The sequence below is a fragment of the Hesperophylax consimilis genome, chromosome 27, assembly GCF_061612785.1.
Source record: "Hesperophylax consimilis isolate HC1 chromosome 27, BYU_Hcon_1.0, whole genome shotgun sequence".
Classification (NCBI taxonomy): Eukaryota; Metazoa; Arthropoda; class Insecta; order Trichoptera; family Limnephilidae; genus Hesperophylax; species Hesperophylax consimilis.
In genome coordinates, this window is record NC_142862.1 from 19,118,720 (window position 1) to 19,142,681 (window position 23,962).

General features: G+C 34.6%; 1 protein-coding gene across 2 annotated transcripts in view; it reads right to left on the reverse strand.

The window, feature by feature from the left end:
• Positions 1-22,921, reverse strand: part of LOC149410709 (uncharacterized) — a 33,525-nt gene extending 10,604 nt beyond the window's left edge. For both annotated transcript variants that reach the window (XM_089648010.1, XM_089648009.1), the window contains exons 1-8: positions 22,769-22,921; positions 20,437-20,556; positions 19,979-20,169; positions 14,833-14,963; positions 7,697-7,820; positions 5,828-5,915; positions 5,114-5,231; positions 691-811 (exon numbers count right to left, since the gene is read on the reverse strand). In XM_089648010.1, the coding sequence (XP_089504136.1) occupies positions 691-811; positions 5,114-5,231; positions 5,828-5,915; positions 7,697-7,820; positions 14,833-14,963; positions 19,979-20,169; positions 20,437-20,530 (867 nt within the window). In that variant the 5' untranslated portion in view covers positions 20,531-20,556; positions 22,769-22,921. The remainder of the gene's footprint in view (positions 1-690; positions 812-5,113; positions 5,232-5,827; positions 5,916-7,696; positions 7,821-14,832; positions 14,964-19,978; positions 20,170-20,436; positions 20,557-22,768) is intronic.
• Positions 22,922-23,962: the final 1,041 nt, after the last annotated feature.

Sequence of the window (23,962 nt, forward strand, 5' to 3'; positions counted from 1 at the left end):
TCCGGTAAAGGTTACGAGTTCCGCTTCACGGTAAACATGGAATGTTTACTTTGAATTAATACTTGAATTTAGTTATATTATTACTAAAAGTTACTATAAATGTTGGGGAACCTTTAATAACGCCTGCTCGCGTCCCCTTTAGAGTTATATCCCAGTTTTCAAGTAGTTTGTGGGCTACGCTAGGTTTGTATAGACTGGTTTGTGATTTAATCCTAATACGATATTATGAATATAATCCAACTCTTGATATGAACATAGTCGCCGCCGGCTGCGACTATAACAGCGCCGCATACTAATTGACATATCGCGTAAGTCACTTAATAAACGAAATTAAAATTAAAAGTGCGTATTTTTCCGTCTCCCCCGACATAATAAATCATGTTTTGAATTAATAAAGCTAAATCCATTTATTTGAAAGTGAAATATTGCGTATTAAGAGTGAAGCGGAATAAGAGAAAAATAATAAAACTCCTTTTGCATCTAATTCTAGGAAACACTTCCTTGCAAATAGAGTAATGGAAGCATGGAACAAACATAAATATAAACCATTTTGAAGTTAGATTGGATTTGTATTTGGAGAGAAGAAAGATTAACTTATTTTGAAATTTAAAACGACTCGATTGCTGTTAAACTTTTTGTGAAATGAGATATGAGCGATACCTGCTTGTTCATGATGCATGAATGTTTTACCTTGTGAGCAGTAAGTTCCTTAATGGCGTTGCATTTGAAGTCACACATCTTACAGTTGTAGAGGAAAAGCTTGAAGTTGGGGGACTCTACCGGTATGATGAACTCACCGCGCTTTCTCCTTCTACAATTATAACAAATCCAATTAATAATACAGTATGTAACCAGTTGTACGTTGATGATGACCTGCTTATTTCTCAGTGGGGAACTCATATAAAGGACGAACTAAGTGTGGTGATCATTTGTTTGCGGATATGGAAGACACCGCGTGCCTGAGGGAGACAGCATGAATGGCAGTATAAATAGGACGTACATTTTTGTTGTTATTTGTTTTTGGGGTGTTATGCCGTGTTGCGCTAACTCCTTCTTTAGCCAACGTTTCGGACAGCATTGCAGTGTCCATCATCAGGGCAGATGTGTTATTTGAAGTTGTGTTAAAATGTGAGCTTATGTATGAAGTTGTGATACCGTGTTGCCAGCTCCAATCGGACGTACATTGTTTATTGTGTCTCTATTGTCTTGGATTTCAACGGAACAATAACCTTACAGAATAAACTAATGTTTAAAGTACCTACGAGTCATTTTATCTCGAGGACTAAATCTGAGTAATTCATCAGCCACAACTCACAATTACTACACTAAGGACGGGTTGTTTCAGAGAATTTGAACAATGGATCAAATTTCAACGTTCATTTTCGGGTTCTGTGAAAGTCCTATTCAAGTTCTGTTACTATATCATTGTAGGCTAGTTGCTTGACAAAACTGAAATAAAAACAGAACTTGAAAAAATCTTTCACAGAACTTGAAAATGAACGTTGAAATTTGATGAATTGTTCAAATTCTCCGAAACAACCCGTCCTAAGTACGCACGCAGAATTATTGTTTAGTTATGAATAATTAATAATTCCACTTTGGCAGACATTACTGCATCGTCTCATATATAATCTTAAGTTATTCGAACTCTTGACATGATCCAGACTCTAAGAAGTAATTGACTGACACAATCAAATAAATTTGGGAGGCGGTTATGGGTACCGCCACCCCGGGCACCATTTATTGGATAAACAACACTCCTGCCATAGGTCACCCCAAGTGGACCTTTTGACCTCTCCAGCAGGACTACCTCGACCCAGCGCCTTGCACCGCAGCGGGAGGATGGATTCATACGTCTGTCATTCCTGGACACATTCCCCATATTCCTACCCACTCCTCGCACCTTTTTATTTCCCAGAACTTCCTCCCCTAAAAAGACCCTCCACACAGCAACCACAAAGATGACGTAGGCCTTGAGGTGAATTACGAGGGTGGGTCAATAAGTCCTTAGAAAAAAGCATTAAAACAGTTTGTATTTTTTTTTTATTTCTCAACATAATCTCCTTGGAGCTCAATACACTAGGTTAGACGTTTCTCAATTTTTTTTAAACCGTCAGAAAAATAAGTTTTCGCAAGGTCCTCAAAATAAGCATTTGTCCGATCGATGACTTCTTCATTTGAAAAAAAACGTTGTCCACTTAGCCATTTTTTTAAGTTTGGGAAAAGGAAAAAGTCACTGGGGGCTAAATCTGGCGAATACGGTGGGTGGTCGACCAATTCGAACTTCAATTCTTCAATTTTAGCCATTGATCGTAAACATGTGTGAACACGGGCATTGTCCTATGAAAGAGGATTTTTTTCCTGTTTAAATGAGGCCGTTTTTCTTCAATTTTGTTTTTTAGCTGGTCCAATAAAGATGCATAATAATCCCCTGTTATTGTTTTTCCTTTTTCCAAATAGTCAACGAAAATAATTCCACGTACATCCCAAAATACAGTAGCCATAACCTTACCAGCTGATTTTACGGTTTTCGCCTTCTTTGGACATGGTTCGCCTTTCGCAATCCACTGCTTTGACTGTTCTTTCGTCTCGGGAGTATAGTGGTGTATCCATGTTTCATCTACAGTCACAAAGCGACGAAAAAATTCATCCGGATTGCGTTGCATGAGCGACAACAGGGCTTTAGAGGCCACCACCCTATTGAGTTTATTGTCGACTGTGAGCAAACGCGGCACCCATCTTGCAGAAATTTTTTTCATGCCCAATTTGTCATGTAAAATAGAAATGACGCTACCTTTTGAGATCCCTGTAACCTCAATTATCTCACTCAACTTTAATCTTCGGTCACTTAACACCATATTGTGGATTTTATTGATCATTTCTGGTGTAGTCACCTCTACAGGACGTCCTGAGCGTGGTTCATCCTTTGTTGATGTACGACCACGTTTAAATTCATTTAACCAGTTATAAATAGTTGCAAGTGAAGGAGCAGATGTGCCATGAACTAAATCCAACTCATTTTTTATTTCCTTTGCTGTTAACCCTTTTATATTAAAATGTTTAATAACAGCTCTAAACTCAATTTTCTCCATTTTTGTAAACAAGCAAATTTTTTTTTTTAAATGTACGAGAAACACACAACAACCCGACCAATCTGCTTGAAACTTCGCAGCATACTGAATCGGTAGTGCCGCTGCATGAAAACAAACCGCTTACAGTACTAGTCGCGCCACCTGTCGGCCTTTCCAAGGACTTATTGACCCACCCTCGTATTTTCCTCAGGGCCTCCTGTGTGGAGCTACTGTAAAAACAAAAAAAGTACTTGACTATGACTTCCTGGCGTGTCTCTGACTTTTTCGTCCATCCACTTGCACTTCATAATATTCTCATGACAATCCTTTCTATGTTGATCAGCTCATGTCAACTCATCTAACAACCTTTTTTTATTTTTTTTATTTAACGTTTTTTAAAGTAAAGTAAAAAAGATATAATATTAAGTAAAATAAAGATATAAAGTGATGTAGTTTGTTCTCAGTCCTCCTCACTAGGTATTCCTGTTCCGAGGCGGACTGTAGGTTGTTGTATTTGTGTTGATCATGATTTCCTCATCTTCTAATTTGTTGATTCCCACAAAATATAAAATAAATTAAGCAAAAAGTATTTATGTTTGTTGTCTTTAGGTTGCGTTGGGGTTACTTCATAAATTTAATGATTTCCTCATTTTCATGTTTAATTAGCCATAATTTGATGTCTTTTTAAAACTTTTCTATATCCATGGTGTTTTTAATTTCAATAGGAAGGGCATTACATATATAATTTTATAGCATGGCCGAAAGATGTATTTAATTTTGGAATGTTTAATAGATTTGAGGATTTCATCCTTGTAGTGTGTAGGTGTGTTGTTCAGCAAGGTACTCATATTTTTTCTTTAAAATTGAGTAGTGCATTTTTTTAGTACAGTTTTATAATGCTGAACACGTTAAATTTTTTAAAAAATTCTTTCTTATTCTTGTTTACTAATCACAATGTATGCGGGCAATTTGTGTATACCCATGTCATACCAGCTCGCCGCCATGTCATTGAGGTAGCATTGAACCTAATATTTCACCTTGAAGCTGGTCTTCCGAGAGCATCTTGTGCATACCTTCTGATAACGTCAAAAATATCAGAAGATGTGTCACTCGAATGCTAACGGAATACCACGAACGCGTGTTCGTTCAGCAACGACGACAAGGTGAAAGATGAAGTTCAACGCTTCTTCAGTGACCTGGCGACGAGCTGGTATATGACATGGGTATACTAAAATTGCCACAGCGCTTACAAAAATGCATTGACAGAAATGGCGATTATGTACAAAAATAGATGTTCAAACATTAAAAGATGTAAGAAATATTGAAAAATAATCTTTGCTTTGTATTTTGAAAAAAAAAATGGAGACCTTACTTTTTAGATTTCCCTTGTATTATGCATTTGTATAATTTATTTTTCTTCTGGTGTCTTCTCCTATTGGAGGTTGGCTATGGGCAGTGATCAGATCAACCAGAACATGATAAGGGAATAGGATAGGATAGGTTAGGTTTATTTGTTTGATCTGTTTTATCATGGAACAATATTACATATAAAAAACCATACTAATTTCGGTTGTGGGTCTCTGCGTCTACTGCGTAACTCTTCAGTTCTCTAGAAATTTAGCTTTCAATTGTGTGTTCGTTTTCAAAATTGGAAGTGTTTGTTAGGAGAACGCAGACGAGCCATAAAGTACCTACCTATAATAATATAATATTTTTGAAAGAAAATTATTTTAATAGCTATTATCAAAATCGGAACTGATTTATCGGGAATTCTGACTATCCAAACTAACACAAAATTCCACCTTTTATCTCCGATTAGTCCGATTTCACCCACAACGCTGAGGCCGAACAACTGGAAATTATCGAATCCAGTCCCAGCGCACTGCTACTCGCGTGATAATAGTGGAACACATTTAGACAAGATATTAGTACGCAAAGCGCCTTAATGACTTCACGGGTCTGCGCTAGTAATATATAATTTAGTATGTAGTAAAGCATTAACTACCACTTGGTACAACAGTTGTTTCTTGTATTTGACATACCCAGGGCGAATGACACTGCTCTGCGAGTGATGGTGCGGCAGAGGGGGGGTGGGCTGGGTGGCCGTGTAGTACACCAGGGGCACCTGGTCTCGCTCCACCACCTGGACGTACTGCATATCTGCAAACAACATCCACTAAGGTTTTACTACCTTACTCATAAAAAAAGTTTTAAATATGAATACAGCACAAGAGTCTGTATTTTCTGAATTTTCGAAATGAAAAAAGACATTTTCGGCTACAACACCAAAAATAATGCTGTTTCCGAGATTGACCCAGCATCAAGTGGTTAATGAGAGCATTAATATAAATATTTTTTTAAATATATCATTCTTTACAACACAAGTCGACTGTCAAAAATAAATTAATAAACACAGAAGATTCAAAATTGATACATGTAAGTAGTGGGAAAAATATATTTACATTTTTTTTTTTAAAATTAAACAGTAACTTTGTAAACATCACTTATAGGTAAATACTTAATGCCGACCGGGTTTCGCTACAACCGTAGCCTCATCAGGGCAGTATAATACTGCATTATTATACTGCACTATTATACTGCCCTGATGAGGCTACGGTTGTAGCGAAACCCGGTCGGCATTAAGTATTTACCTATAAGTGATGTTTACAAAGTTACTGTTTAATTTTAAATTATAATGTCACAAAGTAACCGCTTCATATGAAGAAATATATTTACATATTTTAATTTTGACTCACTTGGTTGCATGCGACGTGGCTGCCCATAAACTCTCACTTCTCCATCATCCGAAGGTGGGAGTTCCTCATTTTCCTCTTCTTCTATTTCCTGCAATTAATAATCGGGACACGCTATATGGTATAAGTATTTAGTTAAGACACTTTTATAAATGTTCATAATTTACTTCCCAGCAACCAACCAGCTTTGTGTTTCGCGTCCAGACGTTTCTCGATGTGATAGTATATGTTTCTAAAACTGATCTATATTATACGATGTGAATATGCTTAAAATAATGCTTATATATGGAATGTAATACGACAATTGGGTTTATTCTCTTTTTCAAATCTATTTTTACAAGTTTTCATAGTACAAGTCAACATTTTGCCGTGTTATTTCATAAAATGAACCGATGATGCCTCGACCATAGTTCGCACAAGAATGATGACGTCACGTTTTCAAATTTCACTTGAGGCCATACGCGAGCACAGCCGGCTCCAATGGAACCGGTATGGGGAGTGGGGATAATACGATTTTAATCACTTAGGGCAGGTCTACTAATATTCATATGTCTATGGGCAACTCGCATTTTAATGTCACTATTCCGTCCTCGGAAATAAAATTTTACGAATTACTAGTCATTTTTACAATAGTTTGTTGGTTTCAAAAATTGCTGGCTCCGTAAAAAACTTAACTACAAATTAAATATTTTGTTTCACTATTTAGTTTTACTTTTACAAATGTATTATAATTTACCCACCTCACATATTTTTAGTATTGCTACATCAGGTGATTCTTTTAAGCCGTCAGCCCTCTGGCATATTCTGTCAGAATTTGTGCGTATTTGTGTTGCAATAAAATCCAAATAAGTGGAATGTTTCTGAATGTATCCAAAATTTAAAAAAATTGTTTAAGCTTTCAAATATAATTATTATAAGTAAACATGTAATTTCTGATCTTGAATGGAGTCATAAAAAAAAAATTACGGAAAAGGAACAAAGCAACCTTCGTTCCTTTCCCATAATTCGCTGCTCGGCTCGAGGAAATTTTGTAAACCCATTGAATTTGTATGTAAAAATTGTAATCCTTTATTTATATCAAAAGAATTTGTTTCGTTTTCTCACTCTGATTCTGGTACCGACTGTGACCAGAATTGCCCTACGTAGCGATGCTACTAGAATATTCGGGAACGTTCGCCAATGCAAAATGCATTGTAGCTAGAACTCTCAAGATACGATGCTAGCATTCGGCGCACCTACCTACAAGTCTGAATATTCTCGACGCACCGGACGTAGTCAGTCAGTCATCAATTAGCAGTTACAACAACTGACCAACCTGCGAGTCCTGCGACTGCTCACTGCCTGCTGAGCGGCCACCAGGCACCAGGCATCCCGCACCACGCCCCGCATCCTACCTTACGAGCTATGAGTCATGAGCTATGGACCTACCTTCTACGAACGGCGTTACACGGACATTTAAGAGAGGCTATGGATTATCATGGACTCCTCGGGATTACATCAGCGCCGGATATCATCCCTGGCGTGCGCTTCTCATGCGCCTAGACCCTATGACACCTTCACCGGTCTGCGCCTCGGCCCCGTGACATCATCGCCGGCCTGCATCTCCCGCTTATCTGCCGACCAGATCCATCACACTTTCGGCTATCCTGTTTCACACTAGAGTACCCGGAAGACGCCACGTCATCCCCAGTGCTGAATACATCCTCGAGTCCGGTCTCCACCAACGCAGTGTCGACCCACTTTACTGCCTCGACCACTTCACCTGGTATCATCGTCATCGGTCCGAAGTAATCTCACAATTGCGCTACTGACTCACCTCAAATAAACACTATGACACAACAACTACGTCTTGTATACCCGTACGATACTTACATTATTTGTCAATTGTACATAGTGATGACCGTCTTGTTCCTGCTGCTTCTCCATCATCTCCCCTTGGATGCTTTCATTTGCTTCTTCCGTGGTCATTACTTGCTCGGCACCCTCTTCGTCATATCTGTCAAAATATTAACAATATAAAGTTTCCATCTAAACAGTAAATTCAGGATGTCCGGGGGTAAAATGCACAAACTTCAGGAGGTTATCTACATCAGTGGTCTCCAACCTTTGTCGCCGCGGACCGGTCAACGTCTGAAAATTTTACCGCGGCCCGCTGAGGGTGGTTAAATTAAATGTTAGTATTCTAAAAGGTCATGTGTCAGCACGGGTCGTGCGGGTTTTTTTTACTTCAACGGTATTATGTCGGCGGTTACATAGCGTAAAGATGTTTTCAACAAAATAAGTTTTTTTTCACGACCCGGTACCATTGCTCCACGGACCGGTAGCGGTTTGCGGACCGAGGGTTGGGGACCACTGATCTACGTGATGGTACGATTAAAAAAGATAAATAACCTTTTTTCGAAATTTCGAAAAGTAGAAATGTTTGTATGGAAAAAAAAGTCATTTATCATTTTTACTTCTACCATCATGTAGTATCACCTCCCGAAGTTTGTGCACTTTACCCCGGACACCCTGTATAGCTCTTTCTGACTTACCGTCAAAATCTAAATGTCTAGTGTGGAAGGGTTTAGTATTTCCTGTGGGGAAGATTTAACCCTGACATAAAGTTGGAAAATAGTATTAAAATATTTATTTACGAGGTATATTATTATAGCTTTCTTGTAACTAAATTGCGTGCAGTTGAACACATCTACTATTTCATTTCCTAGAAAATATTGCTAAATGCATGTAATCTGGATACAAACGAGTATATAAATGATTCCTGGGTATTATTGTTGTAATTAAAAATAATTTTTGATCGAGTAATTCTAGTTGATATATGTAAGACTAAGTAAATCAGGGCTGTCTATGATACCATTAACATTTAAAAAAATAAAAGTCAAGTCAAAAACAAGTCTTATCTGAGAGAATCCTTCATCAAGTGGTTGTAATTTATGGTTTCTATAGGTAGATCGACAATAGAATAGGTATATGTACACGGTACAGCAAATACCGAAGGATTTTAACCAGTTTATTTCGGAACATATTTGGAGTAAAAAAATAATTTTTTAAAAATTAAAAACGAAAAAATTACTTTTTTTTTTTTCATCGCAACGATCACATGATACGCACTCTGTCTCGTCTGTTACCGTGCTGCTACAACGAGACAGAGTGCATATCACATGAACCGCTAGGCTATATCCAACTACCCAGTGGCAACGTGTGTACGTGCTGTTACACCCTGTGTAGATAATAATAATGTATTTTTTTACATTTTGCTCATGAAGCAACAAAATCATTTGAAAAAAAAAAACTTTTTTTTTTCATATTTTAAATCATCATTTATTTGTGAACATTTTAAATTGAATGTTACATTATGTGTTTACGTACAGGCTTGACCTTTCAATTGCAGGTTGTTGGGTACCGCGTGCACGATTTTTCAACAATATAAATGCAGTGGTGCAGTCACTATGGGTTAATTAGTTATTTTGATTTTTTTTTTCTTTATTCATAAAAATATATTTGGATACAGGTTTTTAACATGCTTTTCGACTACCACACTAGACACATGTCCGTATTATGGTAGTCGAAATTTGTGTATAATTATATAAATGTAATACATGATTCATTCAGTTGTAAAATACGTATAGGTTAAATAGGTTTAACTGAAAATAAGAAAGCAATGAAAATAAAGATAAATTAAATAATTATTTTAAAAAGAAATTTTAAACAGAATTGAAATGAAAAAAAAAAGAATAAGGAAGCAAATGAACTTATTTAATGATGTCAGGTATTCTTTAAAATAGTTCTTTCCCTTCATAAATAACCAATACTGAATATATAATATTATGTACATGATCACATACAGGAAAGGAATTGGAGTAGGTGAATCTTGTAAACATAAAGATAAAAATAAAAATAAGGTAGGATACAAATAAAAATAATAGATGATGCTAGGGATAATAGAAATAAAAATAATCGCATCAGCGTAATATAAAGTTTTTGTTGAAAGTTAAGGCCGAGTGTAGTTTTTTATTAATTTAAAATAATGATAATATTATTAAGCAAATCGATAATGATAGTGTTTTCAACAAGTAAAAATTTTTTTATACATTTTTTAAATTAACATAGGCTTAGTAATTATCAAAATCAAATCGAAAATATGACCTTTTTCAGACCGTAATACGTGCGTTTAAAAAAATACTATTAAAGGCTGAATATCGTCAAAAAATACCTGAAGGGGTTTTCTTTAAACGTACGAAAAAAAAAACTAAAAAATAAATAAAATAGGTTCGTAGTTTAATTTTTTCATAAACACTAATTGTTCTTGTTTTTAAAATGCAGATTATAAAACTTTGGATACGTTTATTTAACAAAACTAAACGATAAATTATTGGTATTATATTTTTCCATTTTTTAAAGTTAATTTAATATTTTTTATACTATAATTTAAGAAAGAAAACTTATATTTTTAAATTACCTTTAAAATTGGCCGTCTGGTGGCGCCTATTTGAAAATTTTAATACGGTAGAACATCGAACTAAAAGCTTCTTTTAAATATCCCAACAGATGGCGCTATCATGGTCGGAGTCTTGGTTATTGTTCATTTTTCAAACCGATTATATTATTAAGTTATTATTTATTAAATTATATGATAATTATTAAAATATATATTATAATTAAAATATTATTATTATTAAATTATACCATATTTTTTTTAAATTAAATATCAATAATATGATAATATTTTGTAATCCTACATGTATTTAAAATGACTGACTTTTTCATTTTTATATATAAATTTTTTGATAGATCTAATACGCCTAAATTTTTTATAAGAGAGCTAGGTATAATGCCAGTAGCCGAAATTACAAATGGTAATATTTTTATAGTCTGAGAATGTCAAATTCTTTTGAACTCATTTCCTAAATCTGTGTATTTTATTATTTTTTCAAAAACAGATTTTTCGATATTACAGGAATTTATATATAAATTAAGAAATTCTACACCCCGACACAATACTGTCAAGAATTTGCTTCTGAGGAGAGACCTCATGACCAAAGCCATAATCTATGGCAGAATCAAAGAAAAGACTGCGATTGACTTGTACGAGGAAAGATACAAGGTAAAAGTGTCGTCATGTGGTATTTTTGTGAGAAAGGAATGGCCATACTTGGGGGCAAGTCCAGATGGATTGGTTGGAGAAAATGGTATAGTGGAAGTAAAATGTCTGCCCTCAATCGGAAACAAAACTATTTTTGACGCAGCTCTGGAAGATAATATCTTCGTTGCCGTGCAGAATGGAATACTTGTGTTGAAGAAGTCACATAATTATTCATTTCAAGTTCAAGGACAATTATTCATTACAAGAAAGGACTTCTGTGACATTATAATTTATTCTGAAAGTGGAGTAGAAGTAATAAGAATATATCCTGACAATGAATTTGAGCTAAAAGTGTTACCACGCCTGACAAAGTTTTTCAACGAATCACTTTTGCCAGAGTTAGCGGATAGCCGAATTCAACGCGGTATGAAAATTAGAGAACCTGACCATGTTGTCAATGCTCTACAAGCCAAAGTTTTAAAAGCCAAAAATGTAGTTTAGTAGTGTTTTACAGTATAATTGGCGTATAAATCTGTGTTGCGTCGGTTGTGTATTGATGTTTGATCTATTTGTTTGTGTTAGTGTGTTTGTATTTTGTATTTTTACGGTTCGCTAAAACTTCTCCTATACTTGCGAACAAGTTATTCACATGATTTGCTACAGTTTCTGTACTTGTATTGGTATCTAATTTATTAATTTAATATTTAGATGTTCAATAGTATTTTTCTGTTTGTATTTTTGTGTGTATGTAACTTCTTTTAATATTTTCCATATTTACTTTGGGTTATTTTTTTTCAAGTTTTTCTTTATAGTACAATTCTTTAGCTATTCTAATAGTGAAGATGTTTCTATATTTTTTATAGTAATTAAGTTGTTCCATGCAGGGCCGGATTAAGCATGTCGGAGCCTCTAGGCAATGCACGTCTCGGGGCCCCTTCATCCTTTTTTAACTTCAAAAAAAAAATTTTTCTTCCACAACGTAATTATATTCATATTTAATTTGTTTTTTATACTACATTACGAAGGTATGCCTATAATTGTAAGATGAAGTACTTGAACTATACATCTATGGATATTATTATGGATACGGCACTGGTTCCATGTCGTACGGTGTATTTTTAATTTGTTTATGAATTTTGTCTCGTTTCCCTATGTTATCCATAACATTGTATTAAATTTATCCCAGGATTTTTCGACATTCTTATTTGTGCTATAATAGCACCGTTACTTTCTACTAATATTGTTCTATGCTATAACAGCACTATTATTGTTAATTTTTGTTATCTTTTCATTACCTTGTATACTCGTATACTGCATATTCTTTATTAAACATTATTTTATCAATATTTTATAAGGAGCACTGTAGGATTATTTTTAATTTTGTCATAGTTTTAAGCGCACTTGAAATGAAATAACACAAAACTGCGATATACAAATATTACCTTATTATTAAATTGTTAAAGCAAACCATTTCTCATTAGTCATTACACACGACGGCATTTTGGCACTTTTTATGCATTTTACTTAGTTGTAGCAGTATAGTTGAATACATAAAATATTGTTGAACTAATCTCTCGCTGACATCGGATTAGCGGGTACAAATTCTCATTTTATGAAAATATTATAAAATAAAAATAAATAATAGTGGTTCAAGATTTGAAGACAAGATAAAGTATTATATATTATAATATGTAATGTAACATTATATATTTTAACATATAATTTAATGTTTAAATGTTCTAAAAAAATAAAAATAAAATATAAATATATATATATACATCATCATACACCCGTCATCTCCTTCGAGGTCCACAATACCTTCAGTCTCACAACAACCCCAATTGGGGATGCCATAGTCTCACTGGCTCCAGACGGGAGCAGTTGGGACTCTAGTGTGGTATTCAAAAATTTTTTTTAAAATGAAAACATTATTGTAAATATTATAATCAGATGCCAATTATATTTCCTACAAATATACATCTAATTTCGAGAAGTTGAATAAAGTGTTTTTAGCACGGCAAAATTGCAATATTATTGTAACAATAGCAATATTATTATAGTAGACTAATAAAGCGGCCGCTACACTACTCGCTTCGACGCTTCGACGAAGTCCTCGACGAAGTTAGCCGAAGTTCGAAGTGCGTGCCCACACACTCGTGCAACTTCGCGAGTAACTCAGTCCAACCAGTCAGTGATTGGTTTATTTATGCCGTGACGCTTCGAGTCCTTTGACTCGGGCGCATTTACCGACAACAATCGGAAGTCGGGCATACAAATATGGGATGCTAGGAAGAGGAATATGGGAAAATACCTGGCTATACAGATTCGGTCACCTAATACGGCTAAAGCCGTTTCAGGCCACATTCCGATTCTTTTTTTAAAATATATTACTTTGAAAAAGTTTATTTGTATTTATTTTTGTTCCATTTCCATAGTCCTCAATAAGTTTTATACCTGTTCTGAGGTCTACATACTACAAACTGAAACATTCGGTCGGAGCCGCAATGTTTTTTTTATTTCTGTGGGCCTTAGAAAACAATAATGTTATTTATAACGGTTTTGTTGACCGAGGGAGAAAGAACACAGGTTCTCTGTTTTTTGACCAGATGTAGGTATATTTTTTACAATGCCGGCCGGCGTAGTCCGGGTGGTAAGGCTTTGGACTCCCATTCCGAAGGTCGCGGGTTCGAACCCTGTGTACGCAAATAAATTTTATTTGATTGATTTGTGTTATTTCACAATTTATTAATTAAATTAATAAATACTATATTTGCGGCACGTTCCAGAGTAGAAGATACTCCCAGTATCGCCTTGGTGTAGGACCACCATTCAGAATTGAAACGTTTCTCCAAATGGCTTTAGCCGTGTTTAGTGACTAGATCTAAATGGCCAGGTACTTCCCCACCTTCCTCTTCCCCATCTCCTTCCCTTACCCACTTACCTTCAGCCAAACAACATACCCCAATTGGGGATGCCATAGTCTCACTGGCTCCAGACCGGAGCAGTTGGGACTCTTGTGAGCTATTCACTATAAAATTACTATGTAAAACCAAATGCCAAAATGTTTTTAATAGAGATATACATAATTAAGAAATTGGCACATACATCATCATACATGTCATAATATGGAAAATCAGGACTAAAGATATATGAAGAAATAATAATAATATAAAATGAAATGTCAGGCTTTCTGTAAAAATATTAAAATACATACAATTAAATTAAATGTTACCTTGTATATATTCGTTTAAATTCTAACGTAGTATAAACTAATTAAATAAATAATACAAAAAAAATAGTGCCATCTGGTAACTGAAATTCATAACTTTTATAACGAAGATTTACATTACCGCCATCTTACTGTTTTCAGGCAAACGTTTTTAAAATAAATTCTAGTTAGAAAAAATATTGTTTTGGAAATGAACAACAGAGTTCGTGTGTGTCGAAAATAGTTGATTTTGTCATGTCTACAATCGGTCTTAATTTAGAGATAAAATTTTTACTCGAAAAATAAGAACACTATTAAGTTGTAAGGTATTCTTTATAATATTTCCTTCCTTGAGCAAATAACCAGTTCTGTACACTAATGGCATAAAGATCATCAGTTTTCGATGTCTTAATATCAATACTCAGTAAGTTGAACATTTTAGGCGCTATATAAGAGAACTGTCGCTGGGCGAAGGCTGTTTTTGTTGGAGGAATTTTACATTTTTGGTGTGATGAGTAGCGGGTGCAAATATTGTGTTGAGTTTTGAGTGTTAAATCATTTTTCCTTATGTGTATAAGAATTGTCTTAACGTATAATTGTCTAATGTCTAGGATTGCGAATTTTTTAAAAAGTGGGTCTGAAGGGTGAGATGGGTGACATTTTAATATAATCCTTAGTAGCAGTTTTTGATCAGATTGATTTGAATCTGTTTCTCACCTGACTAGTCGGAAGTTCATGAGGTCGATCTCCACCACCCTTTGCTCTTCCCCCTCCTCCTGTACCTCTTCTCCCCCGTCTGACCCATTCACTATCTCTATGTATTGTTGCTGCTGTTGACTTGGGCGGCCCTGAAACAGACAAAAATTGATAGCATGTAACAAAAGAAATTTTTATTCTAGAAATAACAAACCTTCAGCAAAAAGCAATCTTTGCAGAACTTCATTCCGGGCATGCCTTTTGCTCCAGCAAGTGTTAACCTCCGGCATGCCAAGATGCAAAACAAAACTTTAGGTGCCATGAGGGGTGACTCTGTTACCCCACGCATTTTGTCATATTAATGCCATTTTCCCCATCAAATCATAAATTTTATTGCAAACAAGCAGAAACTCCCTGCGTTACACGGACTTTACAGAGTTTTTTAAAATCCTCTTTTTTTTTCCTTCCTGTTGTTTACTCAGTGTATCATACGTATCCAGACCTCCAGAATTTTTCAAGAGAATTCATATTTACGCAAAAATCACAAGAACACTCAAACCCCGAAACCGCTTGATACCGTGTCGCCGACACAATTGGAAATCTTTACATCATAATTACTCAATCAAATGATGTGCTATATGTGATTAATCAAGATAATTACATAGCAATATAATAGCAGAACCTGAAACACATCTGAAAATAACCATCCACCACCTCACTCGGAGCCACCAACCCACGAAATGACCACTGCTAGGGAAGCGACTCAGTATTTACGTAGAACCCCCTCCACTACTCCCCGGATGGAATTCCATGATGGCCGCCGTCTTCAACCAATCACAGCCCAGCATGTCCCATTGAATTTCTGATCAAACAATGATTACAAATTCAAATGTGACTAATTGTGATATCATCAGACTCAATTTACGGAAAAATGATGCAAAATATAACTACGGAATAAATATCAACACCAAGAAATGATTATATGCTAACATAATAACATGAAAAATTATACCTAAATATATTTGTTACTCTTTGGGAAATGTTCAAACCAAAGATATTTAACTTCAAACCCAATATGAAAATTTGTATAATTTATTATAAAATAAATAAACGAGACTGGGGGAGATGGTTTTGGTAGATGAACTGACTTGGTTAAAGGTATCATATTAAAATATAACTTTCCTCTCAACAAGATAATTGCAGAGAGGAAAAATACCTAACCATTTTACTCCTCACTAAAGAGGATAGAACTCCTCCGAGAGGGCTCGATTTGAAAACGTTCTATAAATAGAGAATCGAATTCCATACAAGTTCAGTTCAACAACTACCTCTGAGAGGGAATCCTCTCTCCTGAAAAACCATCTCCAAGTCTCCAAGTCTCAAGAAATATTTTCAAGTGTTTTTATTCAGTATTAAATTCAGTTTTTGCCAGTAATAAATTCTTTTCGTCAGCTCAGATCTGGAAATAAATTCCTCTCTGATAGTGGCTTTAAACTCCACCACAAACCTCTGCAACATCTACAAAGACTGAAAACGCTGGCAAGTGTACCCAGCTACCTTCGTATCTACAGTTATTGTACGGACGGTATATTGTCTCGTACACTCAGAATAAAACTGTAGATTTGTATAAAAATCGAATCAAATCCAGGCCACAATCTTTATGTAAATAGATTATTCTTATGGCTTGTGTTTTCATGAAATAATTGTCAATACATAGTTAATTTAATAAAAAAAACTATTCATTCATCAACAAACGCGGCCGGAGGCTTTGAGTTATACTGACTTACTTTACTAGGTACGTTGGTACCTGCTGGCAGCCAGACTGCGGCACTTACTGAACTTATCCCCTCACGCAACTTTCGTATTAGCGCAAGCGAGTGAGGTTGCGCGCCTAACCCAAAGTTGCGAGTGAGATGGTACATTTTTCGCCCACGTATTTTGCTGTGGGTATGGTCCCAGCGACCAACGAATATTATTTGCGGCAAAATACCTACTTATTACAAAATATTTTTTTAAGTTTTAATCTAGTATTTTAGTTTATATTTATGTATTCACAGGGTTGTAGAAATACAAAAAAATACCAAAACTATAAAGTATTCATTTAAAATCAGAGGATAGTAATATTAGAGATTTTAGGTGCCTCTGGTGGCAACGGAAGGGTTAAAAAGTCAATAAAAATATCTTATTTCACTGGTCCGAAAGAAAAATTTTTCAAGACAAAAAAATATATTTTTGAGATAAAGACATCAATTTTTTTTCGCTTGTGTAATGATCACATAGATTTTAACGTTTTTTTTTTTTTTTGTAATTATTTTTTATTTTTAATAATATGTTTACATTGTACATAATTCATTTTACATCTTGGGTCTTTTTACTACTCTTCCATTGAAAGCATTTGCTTGTGTATGGAAGGGGAGTGTACATAAATGTTGTTGTTAGTTAGTACTTAAATAATTCATTGTACATAAATGTACGTTTGCTGTAGTATTTTTTTTGATAGTAGTGAAGGATAATATATTAATATAATAAATTTTAAAAAAGAAAGGAAGTTATGGAAAACAAAAGGATATTTGTGGGATTAATTAAGTGACAGAAGTTTTTTTTTTTTTCAGAATATTTTTAAAGTGTCTCTTGACAGAGAGCAGTATTTGGGTTTTATCACTAATGCTTCTGATTTCTTCTGGTAGACGATTGAAAAAAGTTCTTCCCTGGTAAGTATAATGATGTTGTGCAAAAGACGTATTTAGTTTTAGGCATAGAAAAACATGTCTAAGTCGCGTTCTGTTTTCATTTAAAAATTGATATTTATCTTTTTCTTTTATAATTTGTATTAATGAGTTTTTAATATATAGGTCTTTAAATGTAGGTACTTGAAATTCTTCAAACAGGCGTTCTGTTGGGTAGTCAAAGGATTTTTTTAATATAATTTTAATAATTGTTCTTTGTATAATTTCAATTGGAAGAAGGTTACATTTATACGCGGATCCCCAACTAATAATAGCGTATTGTAAAGTGGATTGAACTAAGGCATAGTAAATTAAATATAGATTTTTTATCGAAAGAAAGTTTCTAATTCTTAAAAATATATATATTAATTTTCTAATTTTGTTTACTACTTGACATATTTGTTCCTTCCATTTCAGATTTTTATCAATAATTACTCCTAGATATTTAATTTTATTTGTTGTTTTTAGTAGTGTACAGTTTGATTTGCAATAGTTTTGGCTGTGAATTTTAGTATTATTATGTATGACAATGTTAAAATATTTAGGAGTATCATTTGTATGGATTGCAAATGGAATTACAAATGTCTTTTCATTATTAAGTGACAGTAAATTAGTGTCGAAAAAATTCTTGAGCGTGTTGATGTCTTCTGTGGCCTTTAATTCTACTTTTTCCCAAGTCTTATCACTTATTATTAATACTGTGTCATCGGCGTATGACGTAATTTGACCATGTAAAGATTGAAAAAAAATATCGTTTACATATATAGTAAATAGAATTGGTCCAAGCACTGTACCTTGGGGGATTCCAAAGCTTGTAATCTCTTGATCACTATTAACACGATTGATTTTTACTACTTGAGGACGGTTTTTTAAGTAGTCGGTGATCCATTTAATCGCGTTGCCTTTTATGCCGATATTATTCAATTTTTTTAATAGCATCTCATGGGATATGCTATCGAATGCCTTTCTAAGGTCAATAAATATACCCGCACATTTTTTACCTTTATCTAATGATTCGTAAATGTATGAAGTTACGTTAGCAATAGCATCTTGTGTGCTGAGTGATTTTATAAAGCCAAACTGGTTTTTGTGTAATATTTTATTATTATCTAGAAAATTTACCAATTGTTTTTTTACTATTTTTTCAAAGATCTTTCCTATATTAGAAATTAGACATATTGGGCGATAATTCGTTGCTTGATGTGGATCTCCAGATTTGTAAATAGGTGAGATTATTGTGGTTTTGTAGTTCATTGGAAAAATTCCATTTGTTAAACTTAAGTTTATTAGATGAGTGATAGGTTTTATTAAGTAAGGTTTCATAGTTTTTAACATGTGTGTCGTAATAGAATCAAAACCGGGAGACGAACCTCCTTTCATATTTTCTATTATTTTCGAGATTTCACATTCTGTTGTTGTTTCAAACATTGAAAGTATATTACGTTTCTGTATATTTTTATTTTTATGGTTTTCTTGGTTTGAAGGCTGATGAATATTTTTCGCAAGATTTTTCCCAACATTTGCAAAGGAATTAAATATGTTTGCACATTGTTTAGGCTGTATATTGGCATCTATAATTTTTTTATCATGTTCAATGTACTTAATGTTTTGTGTTTTTTTTGTATTTTCTATGGCGAAATTAACAGTTTTCCACATTTGTTTATGGTTATTTTCTGAAGATAATATTTTATTTTTAAAATACTCTTCTTTGCTTTTTTTAATATAAGATGTTAATTTATTTTTATATTTTTTATAGAAAATATATGCTTTTTCATCTTGGGGATTTTTAAAGTTATTTTGTAAAGTTTTTCTTTATTTCTGATAGATATAATAAGTCCTTTGGTAATCCAAGGCTTTAAACATCTTAATATTGATTTTATGTGTGTTGTTATCTCAGTTGTCGAATTTTTAATGTGTTGTGACATAATATTTTCAAAGTTAGTCGAACAAATTTCAGTATCATCACTGTTTAAAACATTATTCCAATCCTCCTTTTATAATTTTTCAGAGAGAATAGTCATTTAATATTATTATTATACAGAAGTAAGCATGAGTGATGATCAGTTATGTTAGTTTTCCAAACAATTGATTTCATTTTTTGAAGATCTTTAATGTTTACATTTGTCCAAATGTGGTCTAAACAAGATGGAGTATGTTCTTTTATTTCCCTAGTATTTTTATTTATGCAAGATATAAAATTTTGTTCAGTCATACAATTGATGTACATATTCATTTTTGTTATTATTTTCTATTTTTTCATTAATATTAACATTAAAATCCCCTACGACGAAGCAAAGTTTATTTTTTAATTTTAATAATATGTATTTGAGGTCATTAATAAACGTAATAATATTTGAGCCATGCGTTCTATAGATAGCTATTAGATGGTATATTGAATTGCCTTTACTAATACCAATTTGTGTCTAGTGATTGGTTCTTACCTGCTCATGCATCCTGGACTGGCGGACTATCTCGGCTATCTTGGCCTCCAGACTAGTGTCATCCGCTGACAGGGTGATGGTCTTCTGGCCCGCCGACAGGGCGGCTCGGATCTCGTCGCGGTGCTGCTGTCCCAGGGGCTGCTCTTCCTCTTGCCCCTCTCCCTCCCCTGCGCACTCCCACTGCTCTACCACTGGAACAACACACATAAGTTCATTTAATACCCATGTCGCCAATTTACACAGGACCTTTCTAATCCTGAGCCAAATGAAGTAGATTATATATTTCAGAAAGAATTATTAGAAAATGTTTATTATTAATGGTTTCTGTATGCTAAAGTTCTTCCTTTCCGCGGCGCTCCCTCACCAGCAGAGTCGCGACTAGAAAGTGCTAGGTCGGCTTTCAACATCTTCACGTCAAGGAACATATCTGAATTTGGCCACAAAAAAGTGGTTCTTACCTTCTCCATCCTGTATGCTATAGCTCTCCCCTTCCTCGGCGCTCTCCTCACTAGCAGAGTCGCGACTAGAAATTACCTGATTGGCTTTCGACATCTTCACGGCTAGGAGCACATCTGAATCTGGAATTTTTACATGTTATTAACATACAAATACTCATAATGTATGAGATGATTACAGGCAGAATGTATCAGTAATAATAACCTGGCAATATTTAAATTCCTCCTACTTCCATTATCGTAAGCAGGAAAAGTTCTTAAAAAAGACTTAGCTAGCATAGTATTGAACCTGTGATGTCTGTGTGGAACCCAACGCATTTGTCCACTCTGCAACTAATCATCTGTTTTGTCAACTTTTCAGAGTAGAAAAATTCAGACCAAATCAACAATCTATTATTTGAATTCTCAAAGCGGAGGCCCATTGTGTTCTTCCTTGTTTCCCCCAGACGATCCTGTAGTGGTATGAGCTTTCCCATCAAAAGTGCCCTTTGTTTGAGTTCTTGAAGGCCCCACGAGGGAAGAGTCCACCGAGGTGGCCTCAGCTCTCCTCTCCACTCCCCCTAGGTTCCCCAAAGCCCCTAGTTTTTTTGTTTGAATGGTCCATTTTTGGTCCCACAAATATCTAGGGAAATAGAAGGTCCACCCCAACAGAACCCGCGAGTGTTGTGGTGAGGTCTAAATACTCTGAGATGCAACCTGTATCTCGGAGGCACCGTTCGTGACTGTTCACCAGTGTCATTCAGACTGAGCACAGTAGCTCACATCTTAGCTTGGGATGGCTATCACAGGTCATGTTTCCACTCCCTGAGCAATGGATTCGCTTCACTCTCTGCCCAATATTAACAGCCTAACATCCAGGAAAACCTTTTAGACTGAAGGAAGTCTGCTTCAGTCACGACACTCCTCTGAAGGGTCATGGCGAACTCACTGGCAGACCTCAGACGTGCAAAACAAGCACCTTAATGTAGACTGCTAAGATTCTCTTCCTCGGAAGACCACACTAAGCCGTACCCGGTGCACAGTCGCTGTGCATATATGATGCATAAATGGAGCCTAAATAAATCTGCATTGTGCAAAATGTGGACAAATTCAAACAACAGAACCAATGACATTATAATGCATCTAGACATGTTATTGTCTCAAAAAATTAAAACAAATGTGGCAAGTAACAAACACACTTCCGTTTCCAGTAAATTCTTATCTCAAACGTTGTTTGTGTATGACAAAGATAGATATTCAAAGAATATGTGTTTATGAACAAAATAGATTTAGGACCGGCCGGTGTTTTCGTATTTAAAAGTTGCAATGAATAATACATCCTACATCACCGGTGTGAATAAGATGATGCTGAGCTTACTCCCTTACATACTAAGATGAATACGGACCACTATATGAGATGACCTACTGATAGTAGGCTCTCTTTATACTTATGAGTTGCTACGTACACTATCTCACTTCTTATAATGGCACTTAAAATCCTCGGGAAATAATTGTATAAATAATATAAAATAAGTAATTTGCATGTGCATATTTTCAAATGAAATTTTATTCCTTGACTTTTACTAGATTTTACCATGTAATGAAAACTTTCTCATCACACACGAGGGTGTTTTAGCACTCATTTACACAATTTGGTTAAAGCTCACAACCTCACGCAATACGGGAATGTTTAGTACTAAAACTATTAAATCAAAAGTACAACCGTGTCGTATCTTTTGCTTGCCGCTTTGAGATCTCTACAACGTGTCTATATATTTTATAATATCATTGAATAGAACACATCGTAGAAGAATTCTCCTACACCATTTTCCCGGAGGAACATGTGTGGTGAACAACTCCCGATTGCCATTGTCTGGCTGAATAACCTCAGCATGAAGAAGTGAGGAGGCAATTCAATTCTACCCGAGAAGAGAAATAGAGTATGCATTCTCATTTTAATTGGGCATTTACAAGATGTCCAGAGCCACGTAGAACGAAAATCAACTTTAAAAAATGGTAGCATTTACAGTTGTAGGTTAGTTTACTATGTTGTTTATAATTTGGGTAAGAAAGAAATTAAAATGGAAGCAATAGATGATCATGAATAATGAAGGATTCTCATAAAAACACACATTTGTTAAAATAAACCACTTTGGTAAACTTTCAATATGAAGTTTTGAAATATAAGCGTTATTCAAAATATAAACAAACATGAAATAATAAGAAAATCAAATAAGTCCAGGCCTAAATCATTTGTTAAGGTCGGGAAAAAGACGTAAGCCGTGTAATAAAAAATGCCAAGCTTGCAATGATGAGATTTCTCGATTATACGCAGTTAACAATATTGTAAATTTACCTTATTTAATAGTTTATTAATTAATTCCACCGCCGATAACAAACGCAAACGTCAAATACTCAATGAAATGAAGGTTAAAATTTATGTGCTGCCAGGAATATCGAAAATGGCGATCGACGGATTCCGATTTGGTAACAGGGCAACAATCCAGCCATATCCACATAAACATGTCAGATGTGAAACTTTTCCATAAATTAGAAAAATATTTTCAGTAGCGATCGTTGCAGCAAGAAGTAGAACTATTAAATACTTGATGAAAATTGGGAAAAATACGCGATTATATTGTTAGCTTACTTTCTCCTCGATAGATGGCAATACTAAATAATGTTTACTTTTTAAATGTTTGGTTAAAATATTTTTTTCTAAACTACTAATATATCCTTCTGTATCTTATTTTACTGTGTATGTCTTTAAATAAATAAATACTTTACACTTTCATTTTTTTTATTTTTGTTTTGATTTCTGTAATAATAACACAAATAATGAAAAAATAATAAAACATCATAATGGTTATCCATAAATAAACCAGTCTCCTATATAAAGATAAGCTTTTCATGAGTTAGAGTGGCAGTGATACCATGCCGCGAAAATGATAACCGGTAGATTTGATTGAAAAACTCGGTAGATTAAGGACAAAAATCGGAAGGTCGTTACATTTCAAAAAACCATTGGAAGGGGGGGGGGTTGGATAAAAATTAAAATTAAAAAATGATCCCAGAATTCGAAAATTTTAGTTCGTTTTCTATAGATATTAACTATTTGGTTGATTTTTGAAAATTTCAGATTTTTCTAAATTTTGGTAGATTTACAAAAATTTCGGTAGATTCTCAAAAAAAAAAAAATTGGTTGATTTTCAAAAACCTTTCACACTTTGGCCGTTGCGACGCGTTGGCCGCCAATGTAGGTCGACCAGCCGACCAGTGTCGTTTTTCGTGAACACATCAAATGATCTTGGCGCTAACAGAGGTTATACGTTGGCGAAAACCATCACCGTTCACCAACGTGAACTGTCAACTGGCAGCACAGAAAAGTTCCACACAGAACTACGCTGTATTGTAGACATATATTATACTTATTATAGCTACCTTAATTTTCTGCACAGGGTCTTGCAGCATTCGTTTTATGTTGATTATTTACCGACCCGTAGAATGACGGGCTAAGAACCTTGACCAGAGACGATAGCGATGGTAGATA